General features: G+C 43.0%; 1 protein-coding gene across 1 annotated transcript in view; it reads right to left on the bottom strand.

The window, feature by feature from the left end:
- Positions 1–26,789, bottom strand: part of LOC135219591 (dedicator of cytokinesis protein 7-like) — a 492,066-nt gene that overhangs the window by 44,461 nt on the left and 420,816 nt on the right. The window contains 2 exon segments of the mRNA XM_064256479.1: positions 25,938–26,086; positions 26,318–26,498. Coding sequence (XP_064112549.1) covers positions 25,938–26,086; positions 26,318–26,498 — 330 coding nt within the window.

Consider the following 26,789-nt stretch of genomic DNA (forward strand, 5'->3'; position numbering starts at 1 on the left):
AGCCGCGGCATTATTCCCCATAAATTGCAAGCCAGGGGGATGAGGAACATTCAGCGCTGCTGGACCCTGCTGTAACCGTGACGCCATATAATGCGCAAGCAAACCATCCAAGGTTGGTACGCCTCGTAGGCCTAGCGCTGACCACGTACTGTGGTAAGGTTTGGTCATCCAAAGATGGCGTCACCGCCTTCCTTTTGTATTGGCCTTTCTCATAGAACTTTTTCCACTGTTCCACCGACCAACCGCGACAAACAGAACATGGATTAGTAATCGTACATACGTTTTCCCTGCACCTACTACACGTTGGATGAGGATCCCTCGACACCGAAGTTAGAAATCTAGAACAAGGAAAGCCACTGACTCCTGGGCATTTCCTTTGTCTCCTCTTCGAAATGGCAGACGATCCCGATGTTGAGGCAAAAATCTCCATCCTACCACTTATACACTCTTACCGATCACACTCCCACTGAGCACACTCAGAGAAAGAAAAAGCAATAAGAAATGAAAAATGAAATGGATAAAAAACGGGCAAACTGAAAAACCGGCTTTAAATCAGATAGACAGTAAACACGTCTTATCTTAAAGGCGGTAGGAAAATAACTGGTGGGTCACAGGTCGCCGTGGGCATTCTGGGTATACATGCCCCGTGACCTGGTATAGATGCCAATAGTCCCTGGATCTCACAAGTGTAATTTTAATTCTACCGGTTTCCAGCTTGGCGCTAGTAAATCCTAATGTTAAGACCAAAGGTTTGTTCCGTATATGAACAAATTACTAATAAGGATAAAGCTTAATTTCAAGAGCAATGACCTTTGCATGGTGTGCAGTAAAAAAATATAAGAGCATATCCTTGAGTACAGTCCCTTCATTAATGGCTGGAGTTCTGTTCCTGGCTAAGTGCCAATAACCAAAAATCTCTGGTAACAGGAACATCACAGTAATTATGGTAATAAATGGCGTTTACAATGTCGTAAAAGGCAATAAACCCCTTAACAACACCGATAAACTGCTTACCAGCCCAAAAATCACTTAACAATGCCAATAAACTGGCTAATGACACCGATAAATCGCCAACCGACAACGATAAACTGCCTATCAAAGCCGATAAACCACTTACCAACATCGAAAATTGCTGGCACCGAATATCGTTAACCGGTGCCAAAAACCTGGTTAACAATGTTGTTAGCCAAGCATCATAAAACCAAAACGCCGTTATCTGTTGCTGCCGATAAGTGGGGACTGCCTGTACCAATTATTACGCCCCTTTATCTTAGAGAATCTACTCTCTTAAGTCCACTTTTAGTTACCATTCACTTCCTTGTGAAAGCATCAATTACCTTATATACTCATGCAACACGCAATCTCACGTATCATGCAACCCCTTGAGTCGCCAGATGTGTCATCTGAGTCTCAGGGACACTTGGGATCTCCACACCTACCTGCACCACCAGAACAGGAAAGGTGTGAAAATACCCAAACTGAAGTGTGGCAACAACTGCCCAAGCTCCTGAGCCCTGTTGCAGGGTACAGAACCAAGGCAAGCCGAGTCAAACATCATAAGCAGGCCCTCCCAGGAAATTCCAACTCAAGCCACATCTAAGGGTTGGAATTACTCACAGAATGCAAAGCACTTAATGACCAACAGTCAATGAATCTTGATCTTGTCTTCCATAATAAATAACTCAATTTTGTTATTGTTTTTTTATACTTTATGGGGGATTTTGTTGATTAAAGGATTAAGTTTGATCATTTGCCAAAACATGAAACCAAGATGAACTCCCTAAGATCAAGTCTAACAAAACTAGAGTGATTTACAAAAAACTTTTTCTTTTGTAATCTAGAGGTTACTCATCAACATTGTGAGAAATTTTTTTGTTTGTTTTCTATCAATATTGTCTCTTATATATTTTTTGTCCAAGACATAAAATAAAAAGGGCATTTTATCAGCTATACAATAAAAAATATTTCAAATTCCAGTCACTGACAGATTTGGTGCTAAGGCAAGTAAAGTAAGTTGTTAAAAAATTTTCCTTTTCAACTAAAATGATATTATTATGATACAATAAAGTTTTATACATACTTACCTGGCAGATATATGTAAGAATTACATTATATATAAACCAGTGACCTGGGGTCATGGCATTAGGAGGGTTCTACGTGACCAAAGCAGACCTTAGATTACGCTATGCACTGTCTGCAGTAGCCTGATCTAGCTCTAAGCTTTGTCAACATTTTTATGTTATGATAACTTTGCACAACAACTTCCATGGGAAGCGGTTGACCTGTTAACCTACGCCGGAAACTTGTAACTTCCGAGCCGGCGAACTACGCATGTGTTTTTATATGAATTGCTGAGATAGCTAATGTTCCGCTATCGACGCGATGCTTTAGAATGGCAGTTCCACGCCAACAGTCAAACATATCGGTCGTCCGACCGAGCTGCATCTCCTAGTATGGAGTTACAGAATAAAGTTGTTAACTTGTTCAACTAGCCTGTTTGAATCATCTCCTCAGACAAGAAAAAGAACCTCTCTACTAAGATATCCAAGGGAGATGAGAGGAACCAAACATTACTTACGGATAACAGCCGTAAGGAAAAAACAAAAAGTCTATCGCCAAGCGATAAGACATTAGAAAGTGGTGGCAAGCGAATAAACGAAGAACATAATTAACAAGACCCATATCAGCCGACCGAAGGTCTACAAGAACTAACTTCCACCTTCAACATCAAACGAAACAGAGGAAACGGGATCTTCAATCAACGCAACAGTTTATGAAGACGCAACTATGTCCTTCATCGAGAGGAATACAAGCATTTTAACACTGACGTTTGAGCAACTGTTTTGTCACTTTATCTTCGTGAATCTACACCGGACGAGGCGGCATCGAACATCAACGGCAAAGAAGAAAACGAACACAGGGTAACATCACCCGTTCACTGAGCAAGGACGCAGAGTGGACAGCTATACGCAGTAGTGACAAGGACGGAGGCTGTGACGTCATCAATCTTGGACTCTACCGCGCATCGTGCACCGAGAGAAGGCCGTGACGTCATCACGACTTACGACGCGAGACGTGGACAGGAACTGTGACGTCATCCATGTCAACAATCCTTCGCAATATAATCTGGAGCTAAGTACCAGTTTTTATCTATTCAGGTCTTTTCCTCAGTGAAGTGTTGTTCATCAAGAGTCGATCGTCCAGTATTCTGGGGGTGAGTTGTTCGCCATATTAATCTTCCTTCATTACAGAACCTATCTTCAACTACGAGGTTCTCGCCCGCAGATTAATTTTTTTTCTTTTCTAGTTGTCATTAACCATTTCTTGCAGGAGGAATTCTCCGTATAATATTTTATCATATTATCTGTATTTTTGTATCTTTTGGGGGATTTTCCTATTATTATAACACACTTATACAGTACATTGCTTATGCGTTTACGTAGTGGTCGAGTGTACTCTTATAGATATTTTGATAGGATTGCAAGGATAGAAGTGATAAGAAAAAAGTGAAAGCCGAAATGGCAACCACTCCGGCTGGCAACCCCAACGTGGTGACTCTCGTTAAGCGCGAGGTCAGCGATAGTCCCTTTTCAAGGTCGGGGGTCAATGAGTTTCCTGCCTCAAAGTGTTGAGGCTGGATCTCATCTGTATAACGCTCATTTAAAAATGCAAAAAGCATCACAGACCCAGCAGTACAATTACAGGAGGCCAAGAGCTTCGTTGACTTTGTTGAAAGGCGACGAAGTGCGTATCTAAGGGGGGTTTCTTTCCAAGAAGCGCTTACATGGGACGAGTTCAAAATTAGATTACGTGCCGTGTATGGGGGTGAAGAGGCTTTAGATGTAGTATTGGCATTGAGAAATATTCCTTAAACCAAGCCTCCATGACTCAGCTCAATGTTGTCGAGCGGGCGGCGCTAATTGCCGACCGGCTAAATGAATATCAGGATAGTTTAGGTAACTCCGGGTGGGTTGCGGGTGCTAAATCAAAGTGAAAGATTTTATCCGTTTGATCTACCTTACGTCTATCACTGTAATGTTGCCTGAAGCGTTAGTACGGTGTTTTTGATAAAAAATTGCAGCCCGACAGTACGGAATTAGATGTGTATAAACAAATCAAAAAACACATGTCTAAATGTACCGACCTAGATCCTTCGCTCATTCAAGTTTTGCAAAAAATGAGAACAAGCCACAACAAGTAAATGTGGTACATAATAATAATCAAGTTGCAGGGATGGTTTGTTATAACTGTAAACGACCAGGTCACATGATTTCAGACTGTCGGACGCGTTTTTGTTCAAATCACAATAGTTCAACTCATTCATATAACCGTTGCTACTCGAGGAATCAACAGCCAAACGCTACAACACGCAACCAGTTGCTAGTGCAATAAAAGAAGGGTCCTCAGTACTATAAGAAGAAACAACCAAACGGAAATTCTGCTACAACAGCAAAAACAAAACAAAATCGTGCTTCAGGTACCTCTGTTCCTGGGCCGTCTAGCCAGAACTCGCAAGGGCAAGCGAATTTTCAGGTGTGATAAACAAAACAAATACCACGTAGTTCACTCCAAGGGGGGATGAGGGCGATGTTGGTCATCAATATCAACATCTTTTGTATCAAATAATCAGTTTAATATCATTTATAGATCATTGTGAGACAATTGATTTTCCTATGAAACACACGGCCGAATCAAAAAAAATCTGTGCAGGTTCCGTAGATTTGCAACAAATTCATGCAATTATTAGTCAAAACGAGTTGCGACCAACCTTACATGCAGTAAATTTTGGGACCAATAAGTCATTCACTTTGTTCTTTGATTCTGGTAGTCCACGTAATATAATGGATTTAAGGACTCATCATTTACGCTTTTCAAATTTCCCTATAGAAAAGTCCGGAATAAGGCTCTCAGGCATTGGGAATAATGAATTAAATGTTGTGGGCGTTAAAATCATGTACAGTACAAGGTCGGTAAGCGGCACGTTTTGCTGATACCTTTGTCGTTGTACAAAACATTAATATGTATCCCGCAGTAATTATCGGATACCCGTCTATGGGCACTCAAATATTATCTTAGCACCTGCAAAACACGGCGTGTATATCAAAGGGAAATTCTATAGGTCTTCTAATACCCTAAAATCTGTTTAGATAATAAAGAGACAGACAGAGTTGTCACTTACCTTACGGAACCAATCACCTGTCTCATGAACCAAGAAATAATACGGGCAACCCAACAGAACTCGCTCAGCACCGTAATATCAGCTTGCACGCAAATCTCGAGCCCTAAAACGGTAACTTCAAATATATTAGTGCGTGTAAAAAGAACCTTGCCAGGATCTGAAACATTAATCCTTTCCGAAACTCTGAAACACACGGATATCCGTCACACAAGCCGTTTATACAGTCGGCTCACAACAGCAATGTAATATCGAAGTCTGTAATCATTTGAATACCACTTTAGTAATCCACAAAAATAACATATCTTGGATGCGAAGTTTATAAAACATCGCATTCTTACGTAGCTGAGATAAATCACCGCTCAATCAGTCGCGGATGAAACCCTTGTGCAATCTATAAAGAACAAAATCAATAAAAGATATCAAGAAGAAGAAATTCAGCAGAAATTTTTTGAATCTGTTAACTAAATATAATGATGTTTTTTCCACTACGGATGGAACCTTTAGGAAAAAACGGATGTCATAGAGCATCAAATCAGGATCAAGACAAACAGAGTAATCTATGTACCTTCGTACAGGATTCCTATGAAATTTCAGAATGAGACCAGAGGAAGTAGGTAAAATGTTAAAGGAAGGAGTCCCATTAGGAAATCAAACAGCCCTTATAATTTTCCGTTAATAGTAGTACCGAAAAAAGATCAAACTTGGCGGATCATGCGTAGATTTTCGTCGTTTTTTTTAAACGAAGAAACAATCCCTGACAGATTCCCGAGTACCATGTACCGATGATATCTATCTTACTAGGGCCAGAATAAATATTTCACAAGCTAGACTTACTAAAAGGATTTCATCAGATTCCGATGGAACAAGAAAGTATCCCATACACTGCCTTCAGCACAGCCAGGGGACATTATGGAATTTTTTGCGTATGCCTTTTGGTTTACGTTGTGTCCCTATAACCTTTTACTCGTATGATAAACGTCTGTGTTTGGAGACTTGTTTGGGAGATATCCTACATGCCTACATGGATGACTTAGTAATCTTTTCCAACACATTAGAAGAGCATTTACGTAAATTGAGTTAGTGTTACAAAGGTTAAGGCAGCATAATTTTCAAGGGTAAAGATAAGTAAGTGTGAATTTTTTTAAAACAGAACTAGTCTATCTAGGTTTTTCAGGTTTCTAGTGAAGGTCTTAAGTCGTCCACGATAAGGTGTCGGCTATCCGTAACTTTCCGATACCCTACTAAGTCAAGGGAATACAGCAATTTTGAGGATGCACGGTTATTATCGCCGCTTCATCCGCAACTACTCAATCATAGCCGCCCTCCCCCTACCGATTCATTTATTAAAAAAGGGCGTAGATTTCGTATGGTCCTGAAAATTCATCAACAGGCGTTCGATAAATTGAAAGATGAAACTGTGTAGTTCTCCTATCTTGAAATTTACCTGACTTCAATAAGGAATTTTTTCATAGCAACAGACGCCTCAGACCTAGGGAGTAGGTGGGTATTGCTTCAACAATATGATAGACAGTTTTTTCCTATAAGCTTTTTATTCACGTAAACTGAGACCTTCGAAAGAAAGTAAATATGGCAGAATAGACAAGGAAGGGCTCGCTATTGTTAATTCACTCGTGCACTTTAAATCAAATCTACGGATATCCGTCAAGGTTCTCACTGATCATAAAGCCCCTAACCGACTTCTTTAAAGGCTTTAGTCACAGCCCCAACCGCGAAACTCGGTGTGGCACATGATCAATTCAGACTTTTGGCGCGAGGATCGGGTATTACCTGGGAAAGCAAATAAATCATTGCTGACGCATTATCACGGCAACCCCTCTTCATCTTGTACCGAGCCAATTAGCTGAATTAACAGATATCGCAACTCCATGCCCGTTTGTTAAAACTATATCCGAACAGGAGATCTGGGCTGGAGTGCTGAACTATTACGACGGAACAAAGAAAAGATCCCGCAAATAGAAAAAAAAATCATCATTGCGTAACGGAAAATCCGAAGGAAAAAGAATACCTAAAGGTATAAGCAGCAGAATATATTCCTACAGGAAAATATCTGTGTAGATCCGTGACGAGAAACCGCAACACACCGCAGTTGAATAACAACCAGGTGGTGTGCCTATCTCACTCATACCCACTGTCTTAAAAGTGGTTGCATGAAAATCCCACGCACGGACATCCGGGTTATACCTTGATGTCACAGAAAGCCAAATCCTTATTTTATTGGCATACGATGCTTTAGAGATATAAAAAGCACAATAGCAAATTGTCGCACTTGTCAAGAATACAAAGGGCACACGAAGGACACCTGTCAGCCTAGGGCTTACCCGTGCCAAATTCAACCCTTTGAAAGAGTACATTTAGATTTTATTAACAGGATTCTACGAGTCAGACAGAGGAAATAAAGCACCTCCTAAGTATAGACGCTTTGACTCGATATACAGAACTTATAGCGCTTAAAACAAAAAAACGCGGTTGAGTGCGCTAGGAAAGTTTGTTTTACGAGTGCTACATTTGTAAAACATGGAATTCCACACATTCATTATCTCAGACCTCGGGCGGGGAGTTCAATAATCATTTCCTTAACTCCTGCGAATTCCTTAGTATAAAGAAAGTCAATACCATGATCTATCACCCGAGTCTAATGGGCTAGTGGAAAGGGCAAATAGTAAGGTTTTTTAAACATTTAAGGGTCACCTTAGGGGGGGGGGCAGATCCCAAACTGGGAAATGCCATACCTGCGGTACTAAGCACATTAATCACTCGTTATCACGGTCTATTAAAATGACACCGCACGAGGCACTGTACGGTATCCGGCCCGAACGCCTTTCACATCTTAAAGCCTACAACTAATTTATCAAATCCTCTAAAGGATGTATGGATGCAAGCATAAGTCGATATAATATAATTCGTAAGAATTTGAAGAAGCACAGATAATAATGAAAAAAAAATCATGATTTAAAATAGCTAAGCAAACTGAACATATCCGTGGGCGATCAGGATACATACAAGTTTTTTATACGTAGTAAAGGTTTAAATTATAAACGACCACTAAGTTTGAAGGCCCGTTTAACATTTTAGAAAATTTAACGGCCAATAGAGTTAGGGTTCAAAATGTATCCAAAAACCACCCAATGATGTGAGAATAGTCCCCATTGGCAAACATATCAGAATCTAAAGAAAGGTAGTGAGTGAGGGAAAAATGGTTGTATTTATGAAAACTTGTATAATAATTTATATATATATATATCTATTAATCATATGTATGTAAACTTATTCTTTTACGCGAGTTTATTACATCTGTTTTAACTCATTGCAGGTTTTCAAAATGAATCTGTTATTGTTGGGAGTGATATTGTGTATTCAGACATCTTGTTGTATGAAAGAGTGCTAGGACTAAAGACATAGAATTTAATCATGGCTCGATTATCGAGAATCGATGATGTATTCATCGGGTCAAAGTAATATTGTTTATCGAGGTTAGATATGCATGCTATTTTCTACCTGAAGATGACGTCCTTAACTTAAAGAATGACCTGATGAGGTTTGGTATTTCCCTTAAGGAAAATGCATGAACGTAATTTTCATGCTAACTCAGAGATTTCACTAGCTCAAACAACAGCGTCGCAGAAATGTGTCTTATGACATACAAAATAAAAAACCGCCGAGGCAGAAGAACTCGCTCGTGACCTGCTGATGTGGTCCTGTGCGCACAATACTCTGAACGCCGAACCCGCTTATTCTAGCTGGACTAAACATCTTAGGATCAGTTGCGACTCTAGGCTTTAGGAATCTCAAACGCCTCAAGATAAATAATCAAAATAATAGAATTGAGTTTTTGCAACACAAAACGGAACTGGCCTTATTCAGAACTTCGCAGCCCCAGTTATCTTTGATCAAATCAAATAATGAATATCGTTAATGAACATTCAAATAATATCGATCAGTCATGGACGTTCAACATTTGCTGGCTACTTTAGCTTACTATAGTTCGAAAATAGATCATATCCGTGTGAAAACTAGCACATTTATTGAAAAGTCAAAAGATTACGTAGAAGCAATTACGTTAGCAACAAAAGGGGTGTTATCTCCTCACCTCATGCCTATTAAAGATCTGACGTTAACTTTGGAAAACGGACGGGAGAAGCTAGGATATTCCTTTTATTGGATGCCCATAAAGTAGAATTCTATTATAGCTAATATCAGTCCAGCGTAGAAAATTATAGAATTATGATCACGATTCCTTTTGATTCTTTCCGATGCTTGGGCAATCATACAAAATAGCACCGTTTCCTACTTTTATGACGAATAACTCAAATCCAGTAATATCCAATTTAACAGGGCATGTACTGATTTTCTTCGATAAGAAATCATTTTACAGTCATTAAAGACTTAGATAAAACTCACTCACTGTTCAGAAGCCATGATAATAAAAATTTGTACAGCTGACTCTTTTGAATTCTATCCTATATCAACGGATTCATGTGAGTTAGAACTAGTGCTAAACGGCTCTCTCTCTCATACAAGCGAAGGTTGGTCTGGGGAAACTTATCCCTTTTTCCCTACGGTAATAAATTCAATTTACAGGATGAATAATGGGTCCTGGATCCGTTATGATAAGGCCGGATTCGACGTCGTGTGTCCGGACATCCACCGCCCATGCCACTATCTTCGTAACAAGCCGATGGTTGTACGGGGGACATCTACAAAATTATACCGGCAGAGGGGTCACACGATAATACGTGAGAAGGCGTATTTCGCGAACTACACGTGGGCATACAACAATCATCCCATCACTACCTCTCCCATACAAACGCAGCGAGTAGCTCATCGTCTGACGCAACTGGCTGAGATGACCCACGCGTCATCGACTTATGCAGTGGAGAACATCTTCGCTACTACATTCTCTAGCCGTGTTCAGCGTGACGGCCATATTGGTTATCGCCGTCAACATCTTTGCTTGGCGTAGGCTGAGGCGTAAACAGAAGGATCTCCAAGGGAACGTACTGGCCCCGTCTGGACGACGTACCGTTAAACTCAAGTCGTTTGCGTTTAGGGCCGCCTGAACTGGCCACTTCAGTTCGTGCCTAGGGAATTGTCTGGAATTGTGTGTTTTTGTGTGAAAAGCGGTCCGTATGCTGGCAACAATGTAGGACAAGAAAGACTCACGCCTTTGCATTTTGAACAGTTTTAAATATCTCCAGGGGCACCTAATAAATCATTATAGCCCAATATTATACATTAATATATTCCTAACGTATTTTTCGGGCACCCTAATAAAATATCAGCCCATATATGAATTTCTGCAGAATTACATTGTTTATATACTATATTTATCTATCTATTATAAAGAGTGACAAGTACTCTTTTTAACAATTATCCATGATCATGCTATAATCATTATTTAGTAACCATTATTCTTAATCGGTTACCTGTTATCATATTAATCATGTATACAATGTTTTTTGATTTTTACCATTTTATTATTTTTGGGTACATAATCATTATTATTACAAACATGGATCTATATTTCCATGCATTTATCTTTGTTTATGAATATGTCAACAAGGGTGGGGATGTAACAGAACCTTTTTATGATTTAATCACTTAGTTATGTACGAGCACGCCTCCTATGGACAATGTTTAAAGTAATTTGTTTTGGTTATTCAAGGCTTGAATAGGTAGCAGACCGAGCCTAATGTAAGAATTACATTATATATAAACCAGTGACCTGGGGTCATGGCATTAGGAGGGTTCTACGTGACCAAAGCAGACCTTGATTACGCATGCACTGTCTGCGTTAGCCTGATCTAGCTCTAAGCTTTGTCAACATTTTTATTGTTATGATAACTTTGCACAACAACTTCCATGGGAAAGCGGTTGACTGTTAACCTAGCCCGGAAACTTGTAACTCCGAGCCGGCGAACTACGTATGTGGTTTTTATATGAATTGCTGAGATAGCTAATGTTCCGCTATTCGACGCGATGCTTTAGAATGGCAGTTCCACGCAAACAGTCAAACATATCGGTCGTCCGACCGAGCTGCATCTCCTAGTATGGAGTTTTACGAATAAAGTTGTTAACTTGTTCAACTAGCCTGTTTGAATCATCTATCTAGACAAGAAAGAACCTCTCTTACTAAGATATCCAAGGGAGATGAGAGGAACCCAAACATTACTTACGGATAACAGCCGTAAGAAAAAACAAAAAGTCTATCGCCAAGCGATAAGGACATTAGATATATACTTAGCTATTAGACCCCGTCGTCCGAACAAAATCGAATTTCGCGCACACGCTACAGGTAGGTCAGGTGATCTACCGCCCTGCCGCTGTGTGGCAGAAATAGGAAACCATTCCCGTTTTCTATCAGATTTTTCTCTACCACCTGTCTCTGATGGGAAGGGAGGGGTGGGCAATTAATTGTATATATCTGCCAGGTAAGTATGTATAAAACTTTATTGTATCATAACAAAGGGATTTTTGACGTAAAAGGAAAAAATCTATTTCTGGGCGATTGGCTTTCGTGTCGCTGCGCGAAAAATATCCTTTAATCTATTATTTCTAGGGTAAATGTACTAACACATACCAGAGAATAAATAAAATAAAGAAAAAGGTCAGTATAACTGACCTCGCTAACCCTCCAAGAGGGGTGCGGTGATGAAACACTAGGCGAGTGAGACCACCTACGAGCCAAATACCAATAGAAAATCTCCCACAACAAAAACCCTCCATGGAGGAGAGCCGACCCACAGAGTGAAGCAGCTCGTACTACTACTACTCCATCCCATGCTGCCGACTGCTGCGCCTCTGGTGGCCATCTGAAGTTAGCAGACAATCTTGGGGCGAAGGGATGGGTAGGGTGGGGGGGATTTCGCTGGCGACGAGCCAATCGCCCAGAAATAGATTTTCCTTACGTCAAAATCCATTTCTGGCTCAGCTCGTGTCGCTGCGCGAAATCGTACAGAGAAATAGCACAAGATGTAAACAAAAAGTAATAAAATAAATCAGAATAGGTCTCAAATAAAAAATAAGTAAATATAAAAGAATATAATTGCTAAAAAGATACAAATACACAGTGATACAAAATAAAATATGCTTAAATTACCCTTTAATTCTAAACATGTTTCTTAACATAAGGAATTTTACATATGTACAGAGGTAAATTGGCTTACATGTAACAAAATGGTACTGTGTAAAGGCATGTATCAAAAAATATAATAGCAATTTAAAAACAATCAAATGAACAAATTAATCAACAATGATTAAATATATAAGGAATGTATATGACTTTATACAAAAAACCCGTAACCATTATAAATGCGAGGTATCCCCTAGCATAAAAATAAGGGGGGTAACATCCATGAGATCAATATCCATAATCATCTGTGAGTGTCCCTAGCAAAAAAAATAAGGGGCCCCACTACATCATCATAAAAGCAGCTAAGCACAAGGTGAATGTAAATGAACACGGTACGGAATAGACGAACTGTTGGGTGAAGCGGAGTAGAAAGGAGGACTGAATCTTCTACTAACAAATTAACTAGAGTCAGGGGAAACTATGTTTCCCGCGCCACTGCTGAAAATTTCAGAGCTTCCAAGGGACTTTAAGGTAATGACGTTGAACACTGTCGCGATTTCCATCCGGTATACTTTTTCAACTCATCGAAGTTCATGTGTTGGAAATAATTAATTGAGGGTGGTACTGCTCTGACATCATGTGGCTTTTGGGAAGAGTCAGGATGGCTTGTTTAATAAAGTACAGGATTGTTGCCTGATGCCTTTTAATGGATAAAGTTCCCACCTTTTTCCTCTAAAGAGGGGGACCCCGATGAGGATGAGGAGGTCCTGGATAGAAAGGTCGTAAGGTTGAAACTGGACAAAGGGATACATCTTGTGGAAGAGGTAGGTACTTTCCAGGTTCCCACCTCATCAAAGGATCTTCATTCTTTGCCAAAAAGCTACGTTCCGAGAAAGTAGGACTTCCCTGTGGGAAGGAATTGAATATGATAACGGAATCTCTGGATAAAGCCGACAGTTCTGAAATTCTTGCTCCTGAAGCAGGCTTAATAAAAATAGGTTTTCTTTAGGAGCATCATAAACGAGCATGTGTCATTATCGGTTTCGGAAGCAGTTTTAGAACTCGTTAAGCAACATTGAAAACTGACCGTAGGCCTCCACAGAAGGGCCTAAGTCTAGCACATGCCTTAGGAATAGACGAGAAGTAGGTATCCGTCAAAGTCTATGTTAAAATCCAAATTGAAATATTCTTTTTCAAGGCTGACTTGTTTGTCGTAAATCGTGCTAGCTGCTAAACCCTTTTTTTCAAATAAGGATCTGAAAAAGGATATAGCTGACTTAACTGTCATGATTCTGATATCTGACCTCTCTCAGGAAGGTTGCTAACTTTTTGACAAGCAGCATCATACTGCCTCAAAGTTGAATCCCTTTTATCGGATTCCAAGAAGAGAATATTCTGAGGGTCAATATTTCGCATCTCTTTTTGCCGCAACTTCATGAAATCCATAAAGTTAGGGTTTTTGAGAATCCTGAGGAAGCGAACACAGTCTTCGTTTGTACTGACTGGGAGAGCTTGGGATGGGGATTCCGAAGAGGACGAAGGCCCCAGTTCCAGAATTAGGGGATACCAATTGCTCTCGGCCAGTCTGGGCTACTAGAGCCACTTGACCCTTGAATGTCCTGAGTTTGTTCAATACTTTCATAAGGAGATTCACTGGAGGGAAGACTAAATCTTCTCCAGTTGTTCCAGTCCAGAGCCAGGGCGTCCGTGGCGTAAGCCAGAGGGTCCAGGTTGGGGGCTACATAACACGGTAGTTTGTGGTTCGCTTGGGATGCGAAGAGATCCACCTGTAGCCCTGGGACTCTTTGAAGGATCCATTGGAACGAACTGTTGTCTAGTGACCATTCCGACTCTAGGGGTACTGATCGGATAGGGCGTCTGCTATGACGTTTCTCACTCCAGCTATGTGAGTGGAGGAAAGATGGCCAACTGAATTTGCTGCACCCGGGGAGAAGATGGCTACCATGACGTGATTTAGATGACGTGACTGGAGCCCTCCTCTGTTTATACAATGTACTACCACTGCGCTGTCCAGGACTAGCTTTATGTGGGAGTACTTTGGTGGGTGTAACCTTTTTAGAGTCAAGAACACTTGCCATTGCCTCCAGTACGTTTTATTATGGAACTGACGAACTGGAGTGACCCAAATCCCTTGAACCTTTGACCTGGGAATACCCTCCCCAGCCGCTTAAGGGACGCGTCTGGTGGATGGTGATCCCTGGTGGAGGGAACTGAAGGGGTACTGACACTGATAGATTCTTGACTTTTGCCCACGGCCGAAGCGATTCTTTAGAATCAGAGGCACTGAGGATAGCTTGTCCCTGAACCTGACATTTGCTCGCGAGCGCCAGATCCTGGGTTAGGTCTTTCAGTTTGGCTTTCATTAAACGTTCGTTACTGATGCAAAATGGAGAGAGCCGAGGATCCCTTTCCTGAGCTCTCCTTGATGCTAGTTTGTGACTTAGAAATTGCTTGACTTGACTTCGCTATTTCTTTCCTTTTGGTAGATGGAATCGACAGAGTGTGGGAGGAATAGATTCCACTGAATGCCTAGCCACTGAAAAGTTTGACTCTGGATGTGAGTCTTTTGACTTGGACTTGTTTATTTTTCTGAATCCTAGATATTCTAGGAACTGATCACTTTCAGTGTAGCCTTGTTGCATTCCTCGACGATGGGGCCCAGATCAAACCAATTCGTCGAGATACGCCAATACATAATCCCTTGCGATCTGAGTTGTTGCACACCACTTCCGCTAGCGTGAACACCCTGGGTGCCACGTTGAGTCCGAATGGAACTACTTGAAGGAGAATGTCTGGTCTCCTATCTTGAATCCCAGATACGGACGGAAGTGTCTTGCAAATAGGGATATGATAGTAGGGCGTCTGTAAGATCGATAGAGTGGTGACGGCCACCACGGGGAGTAAGGTCCGCACCTGTGAGATCGGAGCATCTTGAACTTGTCGCAGCGGATGGCTAAGTTTTAAGCGGGACAAGTCTAAGATTACCCTTCTTTTTTGTGAGCCTTTCTTTTGGCACGCTGAACAAGCGACCTTGAAATTTTAATCTCTTGACTTTCGCTATAGCTCCTTTCTGAAGGAGGTCCTCTGCGTACCCCCCCTCTGTCAATTCTTTGGAAGGAAGTTGACGGAAAGGTCTGGCTGGAGGTGGTTCGTCAACCAGCTCCAACCCAGCCCTTTTTGACACTATGCTCTGAGCCCATGGCTGAAGTTCCACGGTGGCGGAAAGTGAAACACGCCTCCCTCCTACCTGAAGTTCTTCATTGGTTCTGGTAACCCGCCGCGGCCTCTGAAGTGCTTTTCCCCTATTAAAGGGGTCTCCCGATCCTCTCCCACGAAAGACCGCTTACCTCTGCCTCCCTTACCCGAGACGGTCATACTTCTGAGAAGCTTGACTCTCGAAGGCTGATTGTAAGCTGGAGAGATGGCGTATGAGGTAGAGGGTTGAGGCTAGGGGAGGGTATCACAATAAAAATTGGCTGTGATTGACCTTAGAAGTGGAAGGTTGGGCTGTCTGCACTAACGGCACTGGGGGGGGGCTGGAACTTGTTGAGGGAAAGCGTGGTGCTTTCTTCTGGTAAGGTTGGTAAACGCCTCTGGGTTTCCTCTGTCCCTTACCTTTAGGTGTCAGGTCTTGCCTCCTCCTAGCCGTAAGGCCCCCAACGGTCCTTAAGGCTCTGGTTCAAACCTCGTAGCCTCTGCCTGGACTTCCTTAACCATAGCCTCTGGGAAGAGATCTGCGCCCCAGATGTTAGAGGAGGGAGTAACCTATTCGGCTCATGTCGAATGGTTGCCTCTAGCAGGACATGCTTCCTACAATTTCGTTCTAGCAGTGGCAAACTGAACATATCTGACTGCACCGTTTGAGTCAGGGTCTTTGGTCATAAGCTTAAAAATTGGTTCTGATCCCATAGGCCATGGTTGCTACCCTCAGACATAGCCATAGAGTGATTGATCTGGCTAGTCGTGATTTTTGCGTCAAATTCACCTGAATAAGACTATTCTGGGAGCCTGGGTAGCTTTTCACCAAACTGCTCCATAGCCAGGCCGGTTTGAGTTTGCCGCTGAGAATGTATTCGGCAAGTCTTCCACAATTCTCCAATTGAAGGGAGTAACGGAGATGTGGGATCTGCTTCTTTTCAATGAGGCATGGGTTCCCCTTCTGGGCGCTGAGATGGTCGACATTGCTATCTTGGTTATTGAAGGCGGGAGCGGGGTACTCTCATCCATTTTGGAAAAATGGTAAAGGGACTTTTAAATGGTTGTATCTTGGTGTTAGAACAATCCATGTTTCCTCTAAACATCTGAGCCATTCTCTCTAGGGCCTGGTCTCGTGAAATAGAGGACTGTCTCCTTGGTACCCTATCGTCCCGAACCATAGCCGAAGGCGTGAGCCTTGCGTAGCCTATGAAAGGAGGCTGTAGGCCTCCCGGGTAGAACTCGAAGTCCTTTCTATTCTTCGAGTTCCAAACTCCGGTATGGAGATGAGACCGTCCTGGAAGGGGGCGTATGACGCTACTCTCCATGGGTTGTTCATAGAGAAAGCAGGAAGTGAGTCATACGGAGGAAGCTGAGTTCCACTTGTGTTGGAAAGTGAGGGAGAGGCTAGAGGGGCTTCTCTTAGCCCGGCTATAATAGTATCTTGGGAAGTGATCCTATCCGACAGGCGAGAGATCATCTGTTCCATACTACTCTTTAGGGACCCAACCAGGTCGCCCACCTGTTGCAACAGGCCAGCATTGGAGTCCAAAGCCGGAGCTGCTGCGGAGGTGGAGGGAGGCTCTGAATTGGAACCAATGGTAGCGGAACTGGTGATTCTGCCGGAGTGCGAGATCTCTCCTTGGATTTACTTTTTGAGGACTTAGAGCCGGAGCTAGAAGCTTTAGACCTGTCTCTGGGCCGGGATTGCGAGCCGGAGACTTACGTGAGGAAGAAGACGAGGACGTCTTCTTAGACGACGATGACGTCTTAGTCAAGGTCATCACTTTAGCCTTGACCTTAGGTCTAACCGAAGCCTCAGGAGGCGTATATAATTCATCACCCGTAAAGCCTTGGAAGGATGGAGAGGTTGCAGGGGTAGAAGAAACGTCACACCCAAGGGCGACCCTTGGGTGCCCACCTTACTTACCTCGACCAACAGGTCGTCTATACCTACCATCGGTTCAACATTAATATCCAGGGTTGCGACATCCGTGGAGATATCCTGGTCTTGTTCAGTTAAGGAGGCGCCAGCTGTTGTTGGATGAAGGCGATAGTCGGGTCCGCCTCTACTGGGTCGACGTAACCTGTCGCCTTGCCTCCGGGAAGATTAATAGTGCTAACCGCTTCTCGAGGATGTAGGGCTGACCCTTGGCGGCGTTCTTGCCAAAACCTCCGACCCAGGCCGCAGGGTAGCCAGTGCGGTATCCCTTACTGCCGGAGCCTGTAAGAGGGAGGGGTATTTTAGATTTAAGAATCACTTAAAACTAAAACTTAGAGTATAACTTAAACTAGATGTCTTAAGTTAAAGTAAATGATGAAACTTAAGCACTAAAAAGAGAAGCGGAGCAGCTACTGGGGATGGAATACTTACCCCTTCCAAAAGCTGGCTCACCAGATCGTAAACATATGGTACACGTCTCATGGTACCAGACCTGGATGTCCCCGTGCGGAGTCGCGCATGGAGCATGGGACCGGCAAACTTCGTGTCCACAGGGGTCCTGAAGTGTAGCGGAACATCCCGGATGCTTCACAGTTGGTGGCCTGTAAGTGGGAAGACACATGAGTATCTTAAAAGGCATCACTTACAGACTAAAGGACAAAAGAACTCCGTTACATGCGGAGCTCGGAAAAAAATTTGGGCATAACCCCTAACCCCCTCCCTGCATTGCCTGAATAGGCTATAATCCCGGAGAGATCCGGTAAGATATGAAAGGGAGGGGGATGGTTTAAGGTACTTAAGATAAAACTATAGATAAACTTAAACCTAAACACAAGCGAACCGGACTAGGTCCAGTGTGAAGCGGAGTGTAGTAACTCAGCAATACGGTAAGGTAAGTAGTAGTGACCTACTGTATGTTCCGGTCCACTCTGCTGGGTGGACTAGGCCCCTTCCGCTGGATACCAGGACTCCGATCAGGGAGGAGCTCTAGTAAGGAGGGAAAGGGCGAGAGGGACATACATGCTCGAGCTAGCCCGGAGCGACAAGGTAGTAACAGAGGGGGGGAAGGCCAGGGCCCCCCACAACGTACCACCCGGCCGGACCGAGAGGAAGCGGACGGGGAGAGGTCGAGACCAGTCTGTGGGTCTGTCCCGACTCCCTAGCCCCTCCGCCTGAGGGGAGAGAGTGGGAGGCAGGCTCGGGTATGCGGAGCGAGCATGGGCAGACCGACCACCCCCGACCGACTCTATGGAAGAGCGGGAGGGGGGGGGGTGGGAGAAGGGTGACTGGGCAGGCGTCTGGCTGTCCCGTGATCACGAAGTGACCACGAGGCGGTAAACTGAGATACGATAACCAAACCTAGGCCAACCAACTGACAGAGAGAAGCTATCGGGAAGCAAACTTGAACAGAAAAAGCGGTAGCATACAGGCAGCGGAGGGCTAAAACCAAACTGATCAGAGAGATGCTATAGGGAAGCAACAACCGAACTGATCAGCGGTAGTATAGGCTCTATGAGCCAGGACCTAGGCTAAGCCAGACGCCTAACTAACCTAACGATGACAAAATACATATAATAAATAAAATAAAATGAAAGAGAGAAAGTAATATAGCAGGAGAAAAATCCAGGAGTGTACGACTAACCCGAGGCAAGTCTACCACTCAAAGCTAGTCAGAGGCCGATACTAAGAACCTGGGGGACTAGGGTCTGGATAGAAAAAGCCTACATAAGGTGAAATACATGCATGCATGACAACCTGAGTAGACCTTAATCTAAACAAAGGGATAATCAAATAGAGCGTACATAAATAAGGGATGTTCTAGGTATGGGAGACCCAGAACGAAACCCCTCACGCGGCAGAACCATGCTGCCATGCTTCCGACCCCGAGAACGTATTTATACCTAAAAACGGCAAAATACTGTCTCAGGGACGGAAAAAAACCAACTAACCGTAAATACTGAGTACTTAACTTAGCTTGCTGCGATAGCTGCACGCTCCATTATAGTAAAAATCCAACGAAAGGGCACAAAAAAACACAGAGAGAAAAATAGCACAAGTGACTCTGTGTGCGCTAACTTAAAAGGATGACCACCAGAGGGCAGCAGTCGGCAGCATGGGAGAGTAGTAGTAGTACGAGCTGCTCACTCTGTGGGTCGGCTCTCCTCATGGAGGGTTTTTGTTGTGGGAGAGATTTCTATTGGTATTTGGCTCGTGGTAGTGGTCTCACTCGCCTAGTGTTCATACCGACACCCTCTTGGAGGGTGAGCGAGTCAGTTATACTGACCTTTTTCTTTATTTTATTTATTCTCTGGTATGTGTTAGTACATTTACCTAGAAATAATAGATTAAAGGATATTTCGCGCAGCGACACGAGCTGAGCCCAGAAATATCATTTTATACATTCAACTTACCTGTCAGATATATACTTAGCTGATTCACACCATTGGAGGAGGTTAAAAGACAGCTAACTACTGAATAGACAGGAATCACAACATACGTTGTAAGTAATAAAAAAGTAAAACCTGGTTCCTACCTGATTAGATGGAAGACATCATGGTTACTGCCCAGAAGTCTGCTTCGTCTCAAGAGCCTCAGCGAGATATTGATCTATGGCTAAAAGTTCTTGTGGGTCTGCCAAAGGGGTCTTATCCGCTTATTCGGCAGAGCCTGGAAGGACTATGTCAATGGGTGCTGATCCACTTACTTGACAAGAACCTTATTCAGGAGCACAACACCGATCCCGATCACCTTAACCTAACCACCGTGTTAGTTCTAAGATTGCAAGGAGTTTATCCCCGAACTCCTCACAAAACAAACAATAATCAAACCACAACATACATATAACGTAATAGTACAAACAAAAACTATAATAAAAAAAAAAAATTTTGTACAACCTAGCTTGTAAGACACATTCCCAGTTCCTTACTGACAAAAGCAACGGCTGCCTGTGCGACATCAAGTACCCTTGTCAGCAGAAAACCAAGAACTCATCTCAAAAGGGAGGTCTTCGTACAAGTATAAATATATAAAAATATATAAAAATTTTTAAGGATCGGTAGTGTTCCAAGCCCCAGCACTGTATCCGCTGATACGAAAGGGCCTAGAGAGAAGCACTTCTCATAGGTAACCTTGACGTCTTTTAGATAATGGGATGCGAAGACTGAGTTACATCTCCAGTAAGTCGCATCCAAAATGTCTTTCATGGACATGTTTTTCTGAAATGCTAAAGACGTGGCCACAGCTCTTACCTCATGAGCCTTCACTCGAAGCGTTTTGAAGGAGTCATCAGTGCATTTGTCATGAGCTTCTGTAATTACGCTCCTAACAAAAAATGCTAAAGCGTTTTTGGACATGGGTCTCTTTGGATCCCTTACAGCGCACCATAGACTTTGTTGACATCCTCCGAGTTCTTTCTTCTTCTTAAGATAGAACTTAAGAGCCCTTACCGGGCATAAAAGATCTTTCTATCTCCTCTCCCACCAGGTTTGAAAGACCCTTCACTTCAAAACTCTGGGCCAGGGTTTTGAAGGGTTTTCATTCTTGGCCAGAAACAGAGTCTGAAAAGAACAAATAGCTGAATCTTTCTTATATCCCACTCGGAGATCAAGGGCGTGGATTTTCACTCGTTCTTTTAGCGGTGGCTAAGGATAACAGGAAAATACATTTCCTCGTTAAATCCCTAAACGAAGCAAGGTGAGGAGGTTGAAATTTTCCCGATGAAAGGAACTTTAGCACCACATCCAGGTTCCAGCTAGGAGTATGAGCAGATATGGATTTTGGGGTTTCGAAAGATCTTATTAGGTCGTGAAGTCCTTGTCTTCTGCTATTTTTAGGCCTCTATTTCTAAAAACAGCAGAAAGCATGCTTCGATAGCCTTTTATAGTAGAAACCGATAACTGAGATTCCTCTCTAAGGAAAATCAGGAAGTCGGCTACGTTGGTCACAAAGGTATCGGAGGAGGACAGCTTCTTCCTTCTACACCATCTTCTAAACACATCCCACTTCGATTGGTAGACCCGAATGGTTGAAGATCTCCGGGCTCTAGCGATAGCTTTCGCAGCCTTGCTCGAAAAGCCTCTCGCTCTGACAAGTCTTTCGAAAGTAGAAAGGCAGTCAGAGCGAGAGCGGGGAGGTTTTGATGATACCTCTCGAAGTGGGGTTGTTTGAGCAGATCTGTCCTGTTTGGAAGAGATCTGGGGAAGTCCACCGTCCATTCCTGTACCTCTGTGAACCAATCTTGAGAGGGCCAAAACGGGGCAATGAGAGTTAGTCTCGTCCTTTTTGACGCCATAAACTTCTTCAGAACTACTCCTAGTAGTTTGAAAGGGGGAAAGGCGTAGGCGTCTAGGCCTGACCAATTCAACAGAAGGGCATCTACCGCTATAGCTCTCGGATCTTCCACCGAGGAGCAGAAGTTCTCTATCCTCTTGGATAGGAAGTTGCGAACAGGTCTATCTGTGGCCTCCCCCACGGGTCCCCCCAGGGACCAAAGGCTCTGACACACTTGCGAGTGGAGAGTCCACTCTGTGGGGAGGACTTGGTTCGTTCTGCTGAGCCTGTCCGCCCTCACATTTTTCTCTCCTTTCACAAACCTCGTTAGGAGGGTAATGTTCTTTTCTTTTTTCCATGTTAAAAGATTCCTCGTTATCTTGTAAAGGGAAAACGAATGCGTCCCCCCATGTTTTCTGATATTGTCTGAGTTGACCTGTACCACTTGATCTCTGACCTCTGGTTCGAAGAACTTTAGGGCTAGGAAAACTGCGCACAGTTCCTTGGCGTTTACATGCCAGGCTTCCTGTTCCTTCTTCCATAAGCCTGACACTTCTTTTGCCCCTAAAGTCGCCCCCCATCCCTTCTCTGATGCGTCTAAGAATAATATTTGCTCGGGGTTCCGAACCTCCAGACACATGCCCTCGTTCTTTTCTAGAGGGATCAGCCATCACTTTAGGTGATTCTTCACCTCTAAGGGAATCGAGAAAGTGTCTGTCAATTGTCCTTCTTTCCAATTCCACATTCTTTTTAAGAAGAATTGAAGAGGGCGTAGGTGGAGTCTTCCTAGGGAAATGAACTGTTCTAGAGAGGAGAGAGTCCCCAGAAGGCTTAACCATTCCCTCGCTGAACTGCGTTCTTTCCCTAGGAAGTTCGAGACTTTCTGTAAGCCCCGAACGAGTCTTTCCTGGGAAGGAAAAGCCCGAAAACCCCGAGAATCCATCCGAATCCCCAGATAAACTAAGTTCTGGCTGGGGATCATCTGCGATTTCTCGAGGTTCACGAGTAATCCTAGAGATTGCGTTAGATTCAATGTTGTGTGCAAGTCCTCCAAACATTGCTTCTCCGACTTGGCTCGGATGAGCCAATCGTCCAGATAAAGGGAGATGTTTATCCCTTTTAGATGAAGCCATCTGGCCACATTCCTCATCAGATACGTGAATACCTGGGGGGCCGTAGAGAGGCCGAAGCACAAGGCCCTGAACTGGAAGATCTTTCCTTGTGTCATAAACCTGATACTTCCTCGACAATGGGTGAATTGGAACATGGAAGTAAGCATCCTGAAGGTCCAGGGAGACCATCCAGTCTCCCGGACGCAGAGCTTAAAGAACCGAAGCAGAAGTCTCCATGGAGAATTTCTTCTTCTCCACGTAACGGTTCAGGATGCTTACATCTAGGACAGGTCTCCATTCCCCCGAAGCCTTTGGGACTAAGAAAAGGTGGTTGTAAAATCCCGGGGAGTGAGGCTCCTGCACTACTTCTATCGCTTCTTTGTTCCGCATCGTTACCACCATCTGAAGAAGAGTCTCTTCAGAAACAGGAGTCCTTGTACTTCGCCGACAGTTCCCTCGGAGGTTTTGTTTAGACACGGGCAGTCTGTTTAGGAAAGGAATGATGTAACCCTTCTCCAGAACAGACAAAGTCCAGGGGTCGGCCTCCCTCATGGCCCAGGCTTCTACAAACCTTAGAAGCCTGGCACCTACAGGTGTTTGGAGGACTTGAATGCTATTTCAACTTTTTAAACGGTCGGATGGAAGACCTTCCTCATTTGTCGAAAGTCTTTCTTTTCGTTGGGGGTTGAGATGAGGAGCCTCCATGAAAGGGCACAAGAGGAGTACGAGCCGTTTTCTTGACAACTGGTACTGCCGGTCTATTCTTCTTAGTAGATTGTGCCAAAAGATCTTGCGTTGCCTTCTCAGATAGTGAACGCGAGATGTCCTTAACTAACTGAGAAGGGAATAGATGATCCGAAAGAGGAGCGTAGAGTAGAGCTGACCTTCTGAGCAAGGAAGATAACCGCCTTTTGGTCAAAAAAGACCCAAAAAGTGATCTCTTTTTGACCACTCCTGACCCGAAAAGAGAGGCCAGTTCTCCCGAACCATCTTGCACTGCTTTGTCCATGCATGACAAGATACTGTGTAAAACCTCTGGATCAAGAAAGTCTGGATCTCAGGTCTTTTTAGCCAGCACCCCAAGGGACCAATCCAGGAAATTGAAAACTTCCAATACGTGGAAAAGTCCCTTTAGGAGCTGGTCTAACTCGGACATGCTCCACGAAGCTTTAGCCGAATTAAGGGAGTGTCTTCTTGAAGAATCCACTAGGCTGGTAAAGTCCGATTCTGCCGATGAAGGGAGCATCAGGCCCATAGCTTCTCCCGTCCTGTACCAAATGCCTCTCCTCCCCGCAAGTTTGGAAGGAGGAGAGCAATACACCGTTCTCAAGGACTCTTTCTTAGTGATCATCCAAGTATTAAGAGACTGCAGAGCTTTTTTCATCGATATTGCAGGTTTCATTTTTAAAAATGAAGAAGACTTTGGTGTCTTCGTGTTTGAGAAGAGTGATCTAGGAGACGGACTGCCAGACCTATCAGTTTTCTTCTCTTGTACTTCCAAAGAGATCTCTGCAATGCCCTGAGAAGTCGAAGTAGATACTGTTACTTTCGAAGGGCCATCTATTTTGTCAGGTGTCTGGCTTAATCGAAGAGTCTTACGTTTGGAAGGTGATCTACTTCCAAACGAAGAATCACTGCTAACTGTAGCTCCGCGCCTGGCTGGCGCCTCACTAACTGTCTGGCGCTTTGCGTCTTGCTGGTTCATCACTCGTGGTTGACTCCTCGCGCCTGGCTGGCGCCTCGCGCCTGGTTGGCGCTTCTCGCCTGGGAGAAATCTCGCTCTCATCTGGCGCCTCGCGCCTGAAAAGCGCCTCACACTTGGTTGGCGCCTCGCGCCTGGTAGGAGCCTGAAACTTGGCAGGGTTTTCATTAAAGACTGACGAGTCCGAGACTGGAGAATCGTTATCCGAAGAAGACAAATCTCTCGGACGAACCAGATATAAGGACGGTTTAGACCTCTTAATGGGCAGATACGAATCCTTCCTTCTTGGAGGATCTCTGGAGAGAACTCCAACGAGAGAAGCGATCAAATCCTGCATATTTCTCAGAATCCTCATAGTTTCTCTGTTCCTGTCCAAAGGAGGGGAAGGAGAACGGTCCTTATCATTTTCCCACGAATCTGCAGGAGAAAGCAACTAACAGGAGAAGAGGGTACAAAATTACTAATTAGATTGCTAGAAAGAGAGCTAGGCAGGGTTTTGGAAGAAGCCTTCCTCGCCCTGTCTCTTTCTAACTTCTTCAAATAAGAAGTTAGCGACTTCCACCCTTCGGCACTCAAACTCTCGCATTCGTGACAAGTGTTATTGAAAGAGCATTCATACTTTCTACACGATTTACAAACAGTGAGAGGATCAACCGATGCTTTCGGCATTCTCACCTTGCAGCCCTCATTCACACACATTTTCACCACACTTCCAGAGTCAGATATCATGATGAAAAATCCAATCCAAATCCAATCAACGGTCCACAATAGCGTATGCCAATACAACGATCCAAATACGTCACCAAAAAATCCAATATGAAGATCAACTGCGATGCAAAAAACGAAAATCAGCCGGAGGAACTAACCACATTGTTGTCAGTAGCGCCGACAGAGAAAATCTGATAGAAAATGGGAATAGTTCCTATTCCTGCCACCCAGCGGCAGGGCGGTAGATCATCTGACCTACCTGTAGCGTGTGTGCGAAATTCGAATTTCTGTCGGATAACGGAGTCTAATAACTAAGTATATATCTGACAGGTAAGTTGAATGTATAAAACTAATTTTTTTCTTAAATTTTTATACTTCAGGAGGATTTTGATCATTTAAGGATAAAATCAATTTTCCTAAAAAAAATTTTTCTTGCATAGTCTAATTCATGCAGCAATGAGAGAAACTTTTTGTTTGATTTCTATCATTACCTTCTCTTACATTATTTGTCCAAAATATATAAAACTAAAACTTTTTGTGCTAAGTAAGGTAGTACGTACATGTTCTATAAATTTTCACTTTAACAACCCTACCTCTATTTTTTCTTACTTTTTAAACTTTAAGGGGATTTTGATGATTTATGACTTTTACATAACACAAAAGTCATCACTGACAACAACCATTAACTTAATACTGTACTACTGGAAACAAAAACTCACCGACATTCTGTCCACAACTTGGATTCTAGTCTTAACATAAGGGAATGTATGGTTCGTTGTTAGAAGGTTTGTACGTTTGTACTGTTCATTAAGATCTCCGTGAGCCTCTTTCGTCAGGTGTAACAAAGGTGTTGAGAATATGAATCTCTCTGGAATATAGGGAAAAGTCAACTTAAAACGATCATACTGAAAGTAAAACACTGCAACTCAAAAAAGGTCCACAATCTAATGATATAGAAAACTCTCACTGAACATGGTAATTGCAAGTAAAAATATAAATGCAATAAAACAATCACAATGAAAAACTTCAAGAATTTAAAATTTTACTTATAAGAATAGGGAATATCTAAACAGACATTTAGAATAGCAAACATCCTTACTGATATTATAGTTCTTCTCAAATGAAGTCACTCGATCTCTATATTCATATTCATCAAAGTGAGGTTCAACGTAGGTGATCTGGATGTAGGCCTTGTCTGAGCAAAGTTTTGTAATATCAACTGTGTTACTGTCCTTAATCATAATTATGTTCTCTGCTCCAAACCGATCCCCATAAAAGCTCTGAAAAAAAATAGACATTACAATTGTAAGAGTATAATATATACAATCTTTCACATAGTGTTATTATCTATTCCTTAATTTTTTTTATTATGCATTGTTTTACAAAATGCTCAATCGCTTGAAATATTGGGTTTTGCTGTATGTAAGCCACTGTTACACCCATCTGACTCATTGTGGTCCTCCTTTCAGTACTTACTGAATCTAAGGAGTTACTTGATAGCGAGATACTGTATCATTCATAAGATGGGTACAAAAAAAAACAACAGGTTAATGATTACAATTAACACAAAA

The sequence above is a fragment of the Macrobrachium nipponense genome, chromosome 1 (genome assembly GCF_015104395.2).
Source record: "Macrobrachium nipponense isolate FS-2020 chromosome 1, ASM1510439v2, whole genome shotgun sequence".
NCBI classification, from domain to species: domain Eukaryota; kingdom Metazoa; phylum Arthropoda; class Malacostraca; order Decapoda; family Palaemonidae; genus Macrobrachium; species Macrobrachium nipponense.